At 38.8% G+C, this 16,366-nt stretch overlaps 2 protein-coding genes across 2 annotated transcripts; one reads left to right on the forward strand and one right to left on the reverse strand.

Annotated features, from left to right (window-relative positions):
• The first annotated feature begins 87 nt into the window (after nt 1–87).
• On the forward strand, nt 88–4,057 carry LOC137287643 (NADH dehydrogenase [ubiquinone] 1 beta subcomplex subunit 8, mitochondrial-like). The gene is made up of 5 exons (XM_067820025.1): nt 88–208; nt 591–811; nt 1,532–1,599; nt 2,824–2,914; nt 3,726–4,057. The coding sequence occupies exons 1-5, from the start codon at nt 118–120 to the stop codon at nt 3,825–3,827; spliced, it is 573 nt and encodes a 190-aa protein (XP_067676126.1). The 5' UTR covers nt 88–117; the 3' UTR covers nt 3,828–4,057.
• A 694-nt stretch (nt 4,058–4,751) lies between these two features.
• On the reverse strand, nt 4,752–16,353 carry LOC137287640 (serine-threonine kinase receptor-associated protein-like). Its single transcript, XM_067820023.1, has 7 exons — nt 16,198–16,353; nt 12,799–12,934; nt 11,266–11,420; nt 10,480–10,579; nt 9,911–10,048; nt 9,599–9,735; nt 4,752–9,114 (listed from the first exon to the last, which is right to left on the reverse strand). Exons 1-7 carry the CDS (start codon nt 16,310–16,312, stop codon nt 8,912–8,914), a joined length of 984 nt encoding a protein of 327 aa, XP_067676124.1. The 5' UTR covers nt 16,313–16,353; the 3' UTR covers nt 4,752–8,911.
• Between the last annotated feature and the right edge of the window lie 13 nt (nt 16,354–16,366).

A 16,366-nucleotide genomic window follows, 5' to 3' on the forward strand; every position in this document is an offset into this window, starting at 1 on the left:
ATTTCAAAGTATTTCCTTCTTTTTGAAACAAACACCCTGATTCCCGGGGGGGGGGGGGGGGGGTAAAGAGTTATCGCCCTTGTTGACAATCTTCAGTCTTTGACTTTCACGTCCAACATGGCGACCTTCAGGAGTGTTTTGCTAGCAAGCAAAGTGTTTCGGCCATGCATAACTAACAGATCCATCAAGACATCAGCGGTAGTTTCAAGTACGTACTGTAAACTGAGTCTTTACTTTGAGTGTTTTATCACTATCGCGTCAAGTCGGTCGCTTAGGAATATGCATTCACTGAAGCACCCCAAAATACCTCAGACCTAACCTCTGAAATCTGACGCCAAAGACTGTTTTCATATTACTGGCCAAATGATTCCAGTTGTTTCAGTTAATGCAAAATTGGATAAAGGTCCATACACTGTGAGTGGAGGAACAAACAATAGTTGTCAAAATTCTCCAACCATGAAATGCGAACTAAAGCAACTAAATGATACCATTCAGTGAGAATGTTGTTACAAGAGATAGAAGTCTAATGTAATGATGAGAAACTTCGTCTTTCATGAGATATTAAAACGTCATTTGATTATTTGTTACAGACTGGAATAAGGACTGGAAGCCAGGCCCATATCCCATGACCCCTGAAGAACGCGCCAATGCTGCCAAAAGATACGGGTTGCGGGTTGAAGATTATGACGTGTATGCTGATGATGGTACTGGATATGGAGACTACCCCAAGCTTCCACATGTATCTGGAGATATCAGGGATCCAAATGAGGACTGGGATTTACCAGAGATAAAAAGAAACTATGGTGAACCTGTACGTTGTTTAAACTATTTAAACTATACTATCCAAAAGTTCAAAAAGTTTAGACTCACTACAGTAAGGGACCATACATAAGGTATCACTAGGAGGGGACGATGAGGATTTTTATATTTTTTCTGTACAAATCTGATAGGACCCCCCCCACACACACACACACACATACGCATTGTATGTACAAAACACATGACACCCCCCACCCCCACCCTCCCTGCCTATTTAAAATAATAAATTAAAGAAAGCAAAACAGCTGACCCCCCCCTTGAAAATCCTCATCGCCCCCGCTGGTGATAAATTATGAACGGCCCCTAAATGTAGAAACTTACTTCAGTCAACTGATCTAAAAGGGAACAGGTCAAAATGGCCACACTGACCCTAGTCAAAATGGCCATACAAAAAGGTCAAAATGGCCACGACCCACAGTCAAAATGGGCACACAAAAAGTCAAAATGGCCACACAGGAAAGTCAAAATGGCCATACATTGTTTTATTAGTTTTTAATGCTCATGACATTTGTATTATTTGATATCAAAGTGTGGCCATTTTGACTAGGACGCATCTAAAATAGATTGTGCAAAATTTACCAAACTGTTTCAAGGTACTCATCTTAATTATTGATGAGTGTGATTACAAGAGCAGTGTGCCACTCGATATATTCATGATTATGAGCTCCATATGAAACTAAAATGTGTGATGACAATGTTTTGTATATTTCAGTTGCATGTCGACCATGATATGATTGGTGAAGACAGGTACAACATAAATGCCAACCCCAGACTGTCGTAGTAAGTTTATGATAAAATTTGTTGCATTTCCTAATCTGTTTGAGAAACTAGATAATGTGATCCATAAAATGTCACAGATAAGGATTGTATAACAGCATTAGCATGAAATGAGTCTAATTCACGAGATGAATCAGCAAGATGAGTTGTAACTATATATAGAGCTACTGCTTGTGATGGGGATACTGAGATGTATAAACCCAAGTTTGCAAGGTTTTTTCTACATTTTGTTACAAAGATGTGTCGATGACAAAAAATACTTTTGTATGTATGTGAAGGGATATATCTTGGATTTATAAAATAGGTGTATATACAGGTAAATTGTGGAAAACTGATTATTTAATTAAAATGTTTTTCAAGGGCTATTATAATAACATAGACAATGACATTTTTGGCTGTTGTAAATATAGAGATCTTTCAGTGAAAGTGTATGAAACATGTTCATAACATGACAACATGTGTGCTGGCGATTAGGTGTCTGACTCTGAGGGTGCGGGTTCGAATCCCAGATGGGACTCAACCGAAAAAGTACTAGAATTTGTACTTTACTAAGAAAGTGAAATCCCCAAAATGACATATACATGTATTTCATTTGACCACTTTCTAAATGGCCTCGTGTAATCATAGCTTTCGGCCGTGGCAGCTGTGCCAATTTACCCTTATCAGAGGGGTACACAAAATACGCAGTCTAGACTACCTGTTGTCTGGCTTTCATTTTTGTGGAAGTCGCGGTGGCTGGGCGGGCTAGATGGCTGACTTTGTGTGCTGGCGATTATGTGCCTGACTGTGAGGGTACAGGTTCAAATTCCAGATGGGACTGAACCAAAAAAGTACTAGAATTTGTACTTTACCAAGAGAGTGAAATCCCAAATATGACATACATTTCATGATAACAGCAGTATTTCATTTATACATTGTATCCCGTGAAAGCGTTTTTTGGATATATGTTTTAGCCTTACATTTACATTTTGAATATTTGCTAAGTTAAAAAGGTGTATTTCTCATTTATGTGATTACACATGAAGTAGAGAATGTATGTTTGGAATGAACTAGCACTGTGACTGCAGGGCCTTCAACATACAGATTTAGTATGCGCTGATCTGATAACACTGAAAATACAATTTACAAAACACTCTATGGAAGTATTGACACAATACCCATACCTGAAAATATAATAATGATAATGATCATAACTGTCATTATTTATGTCTGGCGTATTTGTTTCAGCCGGACAATGTTCCTATCAACTGGTACTTTCCTCGGTACATTATTAGCGATCTATATTCTGACAGAACCATACCCACACTTTCTGCCAGTGGTAAGTAGAATCTGACTTTCACTGTATTTGTACATGTATTCTTTTATAACTCAACATGGACTCTCCAGGTATATTCTTCCATCCCCAAAAAGGGTGAACTAAGGTCTGAGTGGTGCTTTATTTGTCAACACCATGTCCACTGAACTGAAATATTGTTTAAGTGAGTGAGTTAAAATTTAATATCACATCAGCAATATTTCAGCCATATAATGAATAAATAAGTTTCACATTCATAAAAAGTACAAATTGTTTAAAGTCCAGTCATCAAAGGACTGTAAAATAACTAGAGTGTCATAGATGGTGTATAAAAAAACTTGTACATAAATCTAAGACTATTTTACTACTGATGACAATACAGTCATAAAAACAGGCTATAGGTGACCAATTGCTGAAGAAACGTTGTTCAATGTTGCTTCAAAACAGCCCTCCCACATTATTATCCCCCTGGCATGTAATGCTGGGGGATATAGTTGATTTTTCTATCTGTCCGTCTGTCCATAATTGTTTTGTTTCTGGAGCATAACTCAAAATACGTTTGATATTTTTAGACGAAAATTAGTAGATATAATAAACTGAACCTAGGGTTGTGTCTTATACTATACAGATTTTTGGCATTTTTTTTTTCTGTTTTCCATGGATACATTTCAGACTTTGTCTCAAAAGGGAGGGAAGGGCTTTGGCTGAAGCAAAACATGAACATTTCTTAATATATTTCAGCAAAACGTGGTAGATACGTGAGACAGACCCTAAACTAGTGCCTTTTGCTATTTACAGATTCAGGTGATTTATTGCGTGCTTGTTTGTATTTCAGATGCCTAAACAATACCCATTCAACAACCTCTACCTGGAAAATGGTGGTGATCCAGCACAGGAGAAAGCAGTGCAACACTACACATTTGAGCCTGCAGATTAATGGGACCGCATGTAGGCATATTGTTTGTACATAATGTATGAATGAAGCTTTCTCCTTGAGACACCATGTAAGCACTACCAGACTACATCAGACTGTTGTTGGAAGTGAACTATTTGTGATTGTGTGGAGTCTATTGGCCATTTCAAAACGGAAAAGGAAAGCTGAACTTTATACATGGTTTCTAAACGAGTTGTAGTAATGTATTCTGTTATTAAATACTTATGAAACAATGTGGGTTATTTTGTTGTATTTTTTACTTTGATAATTTTGGTGCAAAATAGATGGTCCTTCACTTAATTGTATGAGCTGATAAATGCTTGCAAATGTTGACAGGTGCTTGTTAATACAGGAGTCACTTTCTTAACCAGATGCCTTGAAATCATGTTTTTGCTCGTTTGCAATTTAGTACTGTACCTGGCAATATTCAAAATATATGTTGAGAATGAACAAGAAAACAAGTGGAAAATTAATTGTAAGCATCCAGTTCAATCCAATCATTGTTTGAATACACTGTCCACGGTGTGCGCTGTCCGAACTTGTGCTGGTAGACCATTCAGCAGGCTAACATGGCTACTCCAAACACAGTATACTGACTCATCTCAGTTGTTTTATTCCTTTAATACCAAGCACCTGGCAGGGTGTCAGATTTCCATTCTGCAAGCAGAATCTCTATCCATGAGAATAAGGAGAAAATAGGATTTGGTGCAGGACAGCCTGCAAGTATTATGGTTTGGACATGGAAAACCAGTAAGTGATAGAATGAGCATTGATCAACAACACTTATGTGGGCTCTTGCAGGTCAAGACTAGTGTAGACATTTTTATTCACTCATGACTGAGGTTTCATAGCCTTGTAGTCCCAGACTTCCAAAACAGGAATTTCAAACATTTACAAGCATCAAGAAAGACGACAAACACTACTGAACACAAACTGATAAATGCATTTATTTTGCATCACTGAAAACATCACATGTAACATGATTTTGTCATATATCTAACAAAGAAACCACCCCTCTCTACAAAAGTGACTATCAAATATCTGATATTGATAAATACATCCATGAATTGTTCTCAAGTTAATGCAGAACACCATGGTCTAGTCAGTTTCTCACAATCATATTGCTTTCGTCCCTTTTTGAAAACGAACTACACTTGCTGAGGTTAGCACTTTTGCAGGAATTAGACGGTAAAGTTTTCTTAATTCATTCAAGTCATCCCATCCACCTAAAACAAACGGTGGAAAAGAAAAACAGATCCCAATCCTAATCACAATTTGCTTGCGCCCCTGAATGCATTCATATCATTCATTTCCTGTTCTTCATACTCCATCAGCCATGTCCTCATTATTATATGTTCTTAAGCACTGTTGATGTTTTCAGATTCTGTGTCTTTGTTTCTCACCACTTTTTAAATACAACATTCCACTCATAACATTAATTTTATCCAGAGATGAAGGTAGCCATGTCCTCATACTACAGGAGCCACAATATCATTAGAGGACACATGGTACATAACAATGCGAAAAACATGTAACCTACAAAAGTGAAAGAAAAGAACTAAAGTTATCTTCCCCTAACTGTGACTGGCATGTTGGCAGTTATCACTGAATTAATGTGGAGGTTTTCTTTGCTATTTTTTGTTTGTTGTCGATGCATAAACACAGATTGTAAATAATCATATTTGGAACAGACACTCCACTGATCAACACCAAGAGCATCAATCTACCCAAATGACATGATGCCATGCACCAACAAAGTCAGCAATCTTTACCACTGAACCCCATTACAATACTCTTACAATAACCAGGACCTTGACATGTCAGTTGATGTAGAGAATAAAACATGCAATAAGAAGGTGCTGATCATGAGTTTCTCTGCTTTTTAAGTTTCTGTGATAAAGCATGTGGTAAAGTAAAGGTTGGTTTGAGGAACTAATATGCCCTGCCATGCTCAGCACCAAGATGTCAACATGTGGCTGATGAGACTTGTCCCATGTGACATCACAATGGTATCCAAAAGATGATTCTAGCGAAGCTGAGCATTCTCAATCTTTAGGTAAATTACGTTGACTCAAAATGCCTGCTTTACTCAGACTTGAAGTATATTCATATTAAACCATATAAATTCAACATACATGATATTAATAACATTAAATTGAAAAGCAGTAAAACAGTTCACAGCCAAGGAGAGTCTAATACTCAAGCAGTGGAACAGACGAGACACTGCTCATAAACATCATAACTGCAAATTATTTCTAGTACTTATTTCAAAAGACCATAACCTGTTTGAGTTAACAAAGTTGCACTTATTTCCTGAAAATGCAACACAAAACAGAAACCAAAACAATAGATCCTTCCATATCGGTAGTCTCTAGAATCTGCCTGTTAACACCATTCATTCACTTGACAATGGCACAGATATTTAGATGTTGCCATGCAAGATTTTCAAGGATGTGTCATCTATACTCTCATAGATGCAGTATCTTTATACAGTATTTTCAAGGTGTTGACATTAAGATTTTGCATTTTTACTGTTCCTTGTACTTTCAACAAACAAATTCTGGTGCAAGTTTCAGATATTTTTCAGTGGGCACTATCAAGCTGATAGCTGAAGCAAAGTTGGATGCCGACTTGCATTCATGGGTGCCTGGCTTCCAAGGGCAACTACTCTGTACAGTGAATTGCAACACTGATGACCAAACCACCCAGGTACATAGCAACTGAACCTTTACAAAATAATTATTTTGCTTACAATGTTTACACTAGGTATGAGCAACTAAATTAAAACATTACTATGCACATGTTAACTCTTGCACCATACTGAAGAATCTATTCAAATAAATACATATATGGCTTTTACCAGGGGTGATTCAATCTCTTACCTGCGTGGCTCAAATATCACTGAGATGAAGCAAATGAACATTTGTAGCACACATCACACAATATATTTGTATCAGGAACATCTACATGGCACTATTAAGTAGAGTGGTGGCACTTATTCTTTATTTTTTTTATTTCATTTATATTTTTTGTAGCATCTTCCTTTTTTCTCTTTTTTTTTGAGGGGTTGGAGTGAGATAACTTTTGAATAGCTCTTAATCTGCTACTCAAAACCAGTTCTAGAACCCCCACAACTGGGTGCCATGAAAGAAGTGGTTCCTAACATACTAATAATGCCTGTCTCCCAATATACTCAAAGAAGTGAAGACATGTCAAATGAAACAAGGCAAGTATAGCCTCATAAGCTTAGGAAGGTCAGCTTTGATTTGTAAACAATGCATCAGAAGAGACAAAGAGTGATTACTAAAAGTCAGAATTGTATATTAAGAGAGTGACTCGCCTCTCCAAATACTTACAAAATCATGCATTAAACTGCTTGTTGTTTCACTGGGTCAGAAGGTAATATATCATCCCATGATATAATGCTGACATCATGTATCAAGATACGTCCCAATATTTTCATTCATATATTTCTGTATGAACATGTGATCTGTACAGAACTAAGAATTTTCATTGTTGTGAAACCCCAAAAACATTTTGATCTCAAAACTCACATCAATATGTAACTTTAAACAAAAAGTGTTAAACCACACAAATAACAGAGTTGCTAACACATTCTCAAGAATTCTGGTTGGGCTCCTCTCCAGTAATCTAGACAGGAAATAAAGAAAAAGCCACACAAGATCTCCTGCCTCATCAAGAACCAAGCTAGCATTGATGTCACATGTTCAAGTGGCAAGACCCTCAAGAACCTCCTCACAGCAACTGCAAAGGATCCAGCACTGCCAGCCAGACCCCACCCCAAAACATGGCATGGTACCTGTGGCCAGTTCATGTTGTAAATTAGTGTACTGCTGACCCCTTCATGTCTGTGTTATATTCCATCAAGGCAATTACCATGTTGTTTTAGTGTATTACTGGCCTCATGTTTATGTTATATTTTCATTCCTCAACATTGTTAAAAATGTTTCCTTTGTAGTGCCTCTTGTATGTATATATAACCCCTTGATACTGCCTGCTATTCACCTGATGAAGGAGCAAGCATATGCTCCTAAATGTTGTGCTATTGTGTTATTCAAAATAACGAAGATGAGTGTGCTCACATCACATAAGGAAACATATCTCACAAAGAGACAGAAGATTAAATGTTAGTATCTCAGCACAACAGCATCATGCCAAAAACACATCACTCAAAAGAAGTAAAGTATACTAGCTTCCAGAGTTCTGTGACACATTTTGATTAGTATAGTAACTTTTCCCACTGATTGTCTTGTTCATGGCGACTACTGGAAGATATTTCTAATACACTGCCAAGGCCAATGTTTATATAGTAGATATTAATAATATGTATACACTTAATAATACTTATCTTCTATAGACAAACAATATTTGAAACAATTTATAAAACTTTCAAATATCATTATTCCTAAAGCCTATAGTTATGTCAACCCTTTTACATTCAACAAAATACATTTACATGTACCCAAAGAAATCTGATTTTTTCATAACACAGTAGCTGAAAGAATCAAGTGTTTCTTCACTACTTATGAATAGCATAACAACGTATCATTAAGTCTTTTGTACTAACTAGTAGACATTTAACTTAGACAAGACTTTATATTATTTATTTTGCTTCAATAACATCCCCGTCAATACATCAAATTTAGGACCATTAAAGAATGCTGATCTTGAATCATTTTCAGGTCTTGCCAGTTGAATTGGGGGAAATATAACCAATGGAAACAGAACACAAAAAGCATCCTACAGTCAATACACTGATCACTGACATGTTCCTTTTCAACATTCTCAGGAGGTCCCATGGTCAAGAAGTAACGGAAGTTGATCTGACTTCAACCAGAACTTACACAACGACAAACAGCTGACAATAATTCTGTATTTGTGCTGCATGTATTTGTTGTGACTTGCATCGCAACATAAATCAGTCATCTTAATTACCATTCCACAGGACATCACTGACAGGTAGCCAACATCTTTGAGTTCTGTTGAAGTTCAGAGTGAAACATTTGCTAGATAGTCAGTAGCTGTGGACATGAAGCAAGATTTGTGAGCGCTAGGAAGTGCCAATGTTACGCCTCTGCCTTCAGAGGAATGTTGGAATCGGAGTTTGAGAGGTTGTCTTCTGGAGAGATGCATTTCCACAAACCGTATGTTTTGCCGACAGTTGTCTGCCACAAACGTAGAGTTCCGTCTTCACTGCCACTGGCATACAACTCCCCATCAGGAGAAAACCTCACACAGTGAACTGGACCAAAATGTCCCTTGAATGATTCTAAAATGGAACAAAATGAAGGATTTCAGAGCCAATACATGACAATGATCATTATAACTTTCAATTCGGAGGATTTTCAGAGCCCCATGTGTCACTGGAATGCCAACCTCCAGTTAGAGGAGCCTCCTTTGACCATGGAATGGTCATAAAGGTTTTGAAGTCAGATGATAACATCATAGCTTTGTAGGGGAAAGGTGCTAACCGAGAAAGATATCTGGGTTAATCTGGTGTTTGAACTCATGATTAGCATATCAAGGCAGTTAAACACCCATACCACTAAGCCACTCAAACTACCTTATCCTCTTAGCTCAGGAATTATATCATGTTGCCAACATCTGAGTTTTCCAAATCCTCCCATTGTGCCAGTGTGACGGCATCAAACAAGAAAACATCTGACAGACAGTGTGCACTTTCTCATAACTGTTATCTTGGCAAATGTTTAGAAAACAGTTTCTATATCAACTATTGTTAATGCCAATCTTACCAAGTTCCTCTCCAGTTTCATAGTCATACTTGTACATTTTGAAGTCCTCGCCTCCAGAAACAAAGATGTTTTTTGAAGGATGGAGAGATGAGGAGTTTACCGGTGCTGGGGATTCATACTCTCTCACACTATCAAACCTGAAACAGACACACAGCAGTGAGTACACGGACAAGTTCAAAAGTTTATTCTCATCTAGGTTTTACAAGGATGCTTTAGCTTAATTTACCGAACACCAACAGTATGAAAAATTGGCACAGATCTCAAATATTGTATGATTCACAAAACTGCAGGATAAATGGAGACAACACTCACGTATCAGAATTAAAAAAGCATGTCTTATGGCCATGTGTGACCAGGAAGACACTTCCGTCGCGGGCCAACTCTAGACTAGATGGCTGAGCTGGCAGATCAATCTTCCTCACCTCTGTCCCACTGCTGACATCCCAGAGTCTGAAATACACACAAGTGGACACATGACTTGCTACCATGGTAACAGGGAAAAGAAAAATTCTTGAAAACTCTAAACAGCAAAGGGCATCACTTGACAACACGATCTATGTGTATGCAGTTTCAAGAATGAACACTCACTACTGTGAGCAGAAATTCAAACTTGTTGTAACACATCAAGGTAGTTGGACATAAATACACCAGTGTCTAACATTGAGACACTTGAAGATTGCCTCAGTAAATTATTATATTCAAAGTTTCATTGAGTATTTTATATTTACAAGTTCAACAGTAAAACACTGCTCTGCTTTTGAACCAGACTTTAGGTTCAGTATATACACATTACTGATCTAACAATTAGTTATTGTTACAAGGCAACCCATGGTTGGATTCAATGTGAAGATACGAACATTTTACAGATCTCAGTTACCTACCTGACAGTCTTATCATCTGATATGCTGATGATAGATTTATCTCCCTTTGTGAACAAGGCTGATCTGACATTGGCAGTGTGTCCACTTAGTACTCGTGGCTCTGGAAATGTCACAAAAGATCTCTGCATCAACTCATGCAACACAGAGGTAAGAATATACATCAGAAATTCATATTAAATAATGTTACACTTTTTCAATCAAACTTCAACCATTTTACATTCGACTCTCACTTCTGAAGACCCGTGAAAGTGGACAGAAAAGGTGGCTATGCTTGTCGTAAGAGGCAACTAACAGGATCAGGTGGTCAGGCTCGCTGACTTGGTTGACATGTCATTGGTTCCCAATCGCTCAAATCAATGCTCCTGCTCTTGATCCCTGGATTGTCTGGTCCACGACTCGATTACTTACAGTCTGTCGCCACATAGCTGGAATATTGCGGAGTGTGGTGTAAAAGTAAACTCATGACTTCTAAATCTTATCACTTGTTGTTTGTTGTTTGTACCCTTGAAATTCACAGCAGTCTCATGCCAAGTCCTTGACTAATCGTGTCCCTTGTCAGTGACAGGATCCACTTATCATGGATTCCACTAGTAGATTGGCCCTTATTATGGCCATAGATCTATCAGCATCATACCCAGCCCCCAAAAACAGGTGAACATGATAAAACCTGCATCACTTAAGGCTTTCAACAAATAGAAGTTGTTCATCCATCAACAAGCTAACATGCTAGTTCTGCTTAAAGCCGTGGTCTCAAGTCTTGCTGACATTCAAACCATCTACACTTACCTGCTTCTGGCTTCAACAGATCAAATATTCGAAGGTTTTTCTCCTGGGTTCCCGTGAGAAGAAAGTTGCTATCAGCGGAGAAATCCACACACTTCACAATGTGCTTATGGGCAAACGAGTGGATCTCCTCGCCTTTCTCTGCATCCCAGAGTTTCCTGGTAACATACATGTTTTATCTTAATTCGAACAAAGAGTGTGAGTGAGTGGGTTAGTTTAACTTTATGCCACATTTAGCCATATTCCAAATGTATGGTGGAGGTTGATCCAGTGATCAACAGCAAGAGCATCAATCTACATAACTGGGATATGACGTGTCAACCAAGTCAGTGCGTTTGACCATCTGACACCGTTAAATCAATTCTAACCCAGATCTTCATGTGTTAGTCACAACAAAGCCTTTCTGTACTTTCATGAAATATAAGTGAGTACTGTAGGCTAATCAAGAACAAATCTCTTACGCTTATACACTCTCTAAAAATATTAACGCTGTTTGGAAACACTGATTTACATGACATTTTTAAGTTTTATACTTCTCTCAGCTATGGTTCAGCTACATCTATATATACTAAATTCTGAACCCAGTTTGGTATTATAAACAACATTCTGGGGTGTTGGCTTAGAATGACACCTAAATCATTCAATCACAAATTTGAGCATTTCATTGATTCTTGCTGCAGACATAGTCAAATATATTGGCCTCTGTGAGCATCTAGATAAATCTCTCTTGTTTAATGCATGTAGACACACTTACTACATGGTAAAAGTAGGAAAGACGTTCCTAACAATTAAGGTGAGCATTGCCTCCATTACAAGACTGCACTTACTTCTTATTCGGTTATGTTTCATGCCCCCTCCCCACCCACCTCAGTTACACAAATCATTTAAAGGTTATCTCTTGAGTATCTTGAACTCTTGACAACTTTCTATATATACAACAAACCTAAAACAAGGAAATTCATGAAATGACATTGAAGATGTAATGACAATAAATGTCAGTCAAACTGAATCCATGTATGTAGATCAATATCTAGTGGGTACTCATTGGGTCATACATGCACAACTCTATGATGGAATACTGTCAGTCAAGGAGCACACTGTTGAACTGGTACTGCCTGCTATTTCAGTCAAGGTGTGCACTGCTGAACTAGTACTGCCTGCTATTTCAGTCAAGGTGTGCACTGCTGAACTAGTACTGCCTGCTATTTCAGTCAAGGTGCGCACTGCTGAACTAGTACTGCCTTCTATTTCAGTCAACATGCACACTGCTACACTACTACTACCTACTGTTTGGCGTGATCAGTTAACCCTCACTGGGCCATACCAGCAGGTGCTGGGACTCCACCTGAGAACATCCCACAGGTGCTCTCATGGGGACATGTCAGGGGCTGCACACCCTTCAGCCTTTTCTATGTTGCATGCACACCACAGTATTGTAAGTGTACACATCCTTGTTCCATTAGTTTCTATCAGCAGTATGCATGGATGCATATCACATGACAAGTCACCCAGTCACACACGGTGTAGTTTACTCACGCAGTAAAATCTGCAGCACCAGTTGCAGCCCTGGTGGCATCTCGGTTCAGTGTGGCTCCCCATACTGCTCCCTTGTGACCCTCGAAAGTCCCAATCCAGTCCCCTGTGTCGCCTTGCCGTAACATTGGCTTTCCATCTAAAAATGAACGACCAGAGCACTAGGAGAAAACTCAGACTCACAAGAAAATACACTTCTCAATAATGTAGTATTATTATGTTTATCATGATACAGATACTTTGGAGATGGAAAATGAAATTTCAATGTACCAATGACAATAATAACAACAATTACAATAAACTCACAATGAGTGCAACTGTATACTTGTTAAATTATTTACGAAATGGTACTACACTGAGACAGCAGCATTTATTTCCATATTACCTGAATACCAGCAGTTTTCTAGTGATATAGACTTTAAATTCTGACAGATCTTTCATCTAACATATTCATTCCTACAGACATGAATTTCACACATGATGTATTAGAGCGGTATCGGGTATTACCAAACCAGTGGCTATTTCCGAATAAAATTCCAGTTCCGTATTGTTTTCTCAAGTTGCTGATCACTACAGCAATTTTTATGAGCATACCATGATAGGGAAACTTCCTTTACTTGAAAAACAATCGTCTGCTCCTATATTTAAAATAACGAAGAGAAGAAAACTGACAAAAAGACAAGCAACTGGCATTACATCCTGATACATTGTGCATGTATCGTCAATGACATGGGAAAGCCAATAAGTCTTGGTGAAAATGAGGATACCCCATTCTAAATATAGCACCATGTCTAATTTGGTACACTAGGCAGGTCCAAACCATAATATAAAGCTTTGTTAGCCATATAAGGTCTGTACTGTCCGATCAACCCTTCACTGTGTAGTCTTGTCGTCCTTTACCAAACAAGTGTCACTGACCTCAACAATTTTCGCTACTGTACTGTACTGCTACGCTACTGTACTATATGCCTATGGCAGTGATTGAAATAATTTTTCAACTCAACCTGACAGCCGGGCTGGTGGCCCATAAATATTGCCTGCCCATCTTGAAAGTTGCCTGCCCACCTGTTTAACTTACCTTTTTGCAATAACTTACAAAAATTATGCCATTTTGAAACAAGTACAAACGAGGAAGTAACCCTCTCTTTGATTTGTTGTTATTGAACCATGTGACTACAGATATCCAGTCATAGCGCAGCTTCCTACGCCAGCTAGTTTTTGTGTCCTATTGCTATCTTCAGTGGCTGAAGAGTTGTCCATGTATAATTAAGGAATATACTCGTAGCTTTCATTCATCTTTCTTAAATCAAAATATGACATGACAATTAAAATGGAATGATCGTCCTGAGAGCGAACTGAAAGTAGGTCAACCTTAGAAATATTAAAGTGCTATACTTGTGTTAATAATTGGTTTAAAGATCCACAAAGTTGTATTACAACGATAGGATATATTTTCCTTTCTGCTTAAGATTCAAATTCTTCCAATCGTGGAATAGAAATTCATTGAAGTTATATCAAATTGTTTCCAACTGAACCACAGGCAGACTGGGGTTTCTAATACAGGGGGTTGTCCATGGACCTTGAGAAACTCATTATGGCAAGGGATGTCAATACTTACAAACTTCAACTTTTGGTTAATCTTGTTTATTAAAGACAGAGTGCCCATAGGACTTACTTCTACAGACACAACACATCTATTTATTTCTGAAAAAGTTTTTTCAGCTCTTTCAGGGCAACATACCACATATATTAAAACAGGTGAACAAGAGACTGGCATCACGCGTGGTATCCGTGACGGGAACTGAACCCGAGCTAAAACGGCACCACAACAGAACAGCACCTAAATCGTGTGGTGAAAACGGCACCATGTTGGCGAAAACGGCTACTGATTGATGGGCTAAAACAGCACCATATATAAAACATTGTTATATTGACTTTGTTGTTATGTTGACTTTAAAGTTTTAATATTTTTTTTATTGTTTAAATGTTTTATTTAGTAACTCAATGAAAGATGGGTCCATGAATTGCTGCACATCTTATACTTTGAGATAAGGACAAGTCACCATCCTTGAACAGGCTCCACACTTTGAACACCTCATCGGTGACATGGCTTAGTTGAATGTTGATGCGTATATCAATCAATCATATCAATGTTCATCCAATGTTCACAAAACACTAAAGTGAACGTATCAATGTTCATCCTTTTCAAATTTTATAAGGTGACGTTTTCGCCCTAACATTTGTTGCCGTCTTCGCCAAGGGGAGGTTCCGTTGTGTCCAAATGGTGCCGTTTATGCCAGGTGCAGTTTTGCTTCGGTGACGTTTTAGCCTGCACCCGAGCAAACCTGTTCCGTGTTTTGTCTTTTAGTACGAATGCTGCACCGAACCAAATATACAGTTTCAGCATCTGGTTTTTATCATTATTGGACATATCATTTAAGAAAAAGGGAGTAGTGCACTTTACCGGGCGCGCTTTTTCCGATTTTTTTCGCTGTGCTGGCGGGGCCCGAACGCTCTCAGCAGGGGTCGTGGGATTCTAATTAGACTAATTAGACTAATTAGCGGACACGCTACCTCGGGACCACCGGTGCGATCACAATTTGTTAGTGCTTGTTTAACGGGTCATTACCCCACTAGCTCTGCGCATGCGCAGTGAATGAAAACAAGCTATTATGGTTTGTTTTCATTTACTGCGCATGCGCAGAGCTAGGCCCCGCCTACCCATTCATCAAAGCGAGAAGCCACACCTAGGCATTGTTTTCAAGATGTTGTGCAGCCAATCCAGCGAAGCTATGATATATGATGACGTTTATCGTTTGACTTTCGATTCGTGGATGGATATAATCGCATCTAAGGTTTGCCAACTCTAACCTTTACTCACTAACCCTAAGGATCTAGAAGGGGGGTCCCTAACCCTAAAGATCTAGAAGGGGGGTCCCTAACCCTAAGGAACTAGAAGGGGGGATCCCTAACCCTAAGGATCTAGAAGGGGGGTGTCCCTAACCCTAAGGATCTAGAAGCGGGGGTCCCTAACCCTAAGGATCTAGAAGGGGGGTCCCTAACCCTAAGGATCTAGAAGGGGGGTCCCTAACCCTAAGGATACATCAGCGCGGTAAAGTGAGACAGTTCAGTAGCTCTACAGCGCGCTATAGCGCGCTCATTAGCGAACGCTCAGCAGTCCCGGGTCGCGCGCCCGGTAAACTGCACTCTAGTCAAGAAAAATTTAATGTTACGCCCTTAAAATCTCTCCTCGAATCTATATCTGACAAAAATCACATTTCGGTGGCATACCGATGTGTCATGCTGTCTGTCGGTACTACAGGTGCGAGCACGTGCCCATATTGAACGCTATTTAGTTCGCTAGGACTTATGCTCTGCTAGAAGCCAAAGATATATTCAAACCTTTGCAAGCGCTTATGCTGAAATATCCATATGGTGTTATATCACTAAAATTCAAATAAACCACTGGTCGAGTATGTCCACTGCAAGTCAGCGGTGTTTGTCGCAGAGCCGACATGTTGGATGTTTACTTCCGGGAATGGTGACGCGCATGTGTCCTTGTTAACATCCC

The sequence above is a fragment of the Haliotis asinina genome, chromosome 6 (assembly GCF_037392515.1).
Source record: "Haliotis asinina isolate JCU_RB_2024 chromosome 6, JCU_Hal_asi_v2, whole genome shotgun sequence".
NCBI classification, from domain to species: Eukaryota; Metazoa; Mollusca; class Gastropoda; order Lepetellida; family Haliotidae; genus Haliotis; species Haliotis asinina.

What these genes read in the sequence shown, in the direction of transcription:
- LOC137287643 (XM_067820025.1), top strand. Translation starts at nt 118, where the DNA reads ATGGCGACCTTCAGGAGTGTTTTGCTAGCAAGCAAAGTGTTTCGGCCA. An exon ending in GACATCAGCGGTAGTTTCAA is followed by an intron (nt 209 to 590) that starts GTACGTACTGTA and finishes TATTTGTTACAG; the next exon opens with ACTGGAATAAGGACTGGAAG. An exon ending in ACCCACACTTTCTGCCAGTG is followed by an intron (nt 2,915 to 3,725) that starts GTAAGTAGAATC and finishes TTTGTATTTCAG; the next exon opens with ATGCCTAAACAATACCCATT.
- LOC137287640 (XM_067820023.1), bottom strand. Translation starts at nt 16,312, where the DNA reads ATGTCGGCTCTGCGACAAACACCGCTGACTTGCAGTGGACATACTCGA. An exon ending in TGCTTTTTTAATTCTGATAC is followed by an intron (nt 9,736 to 9,910) that starts GTGAGTGTTGTC and finishes TGTCTGTTTCAG; the next exon opens with GTTTGATAGTGTGAGAGAGT. An exon ending in TGAAACTGGAGAGGAACTTG is followed by an intron (nt 9,115 to 9,598) that starts GTAAGATTGGCA and finishes GTTCCATTTTAG; the next exon opens with AATCATTCAAGGGACATTTT.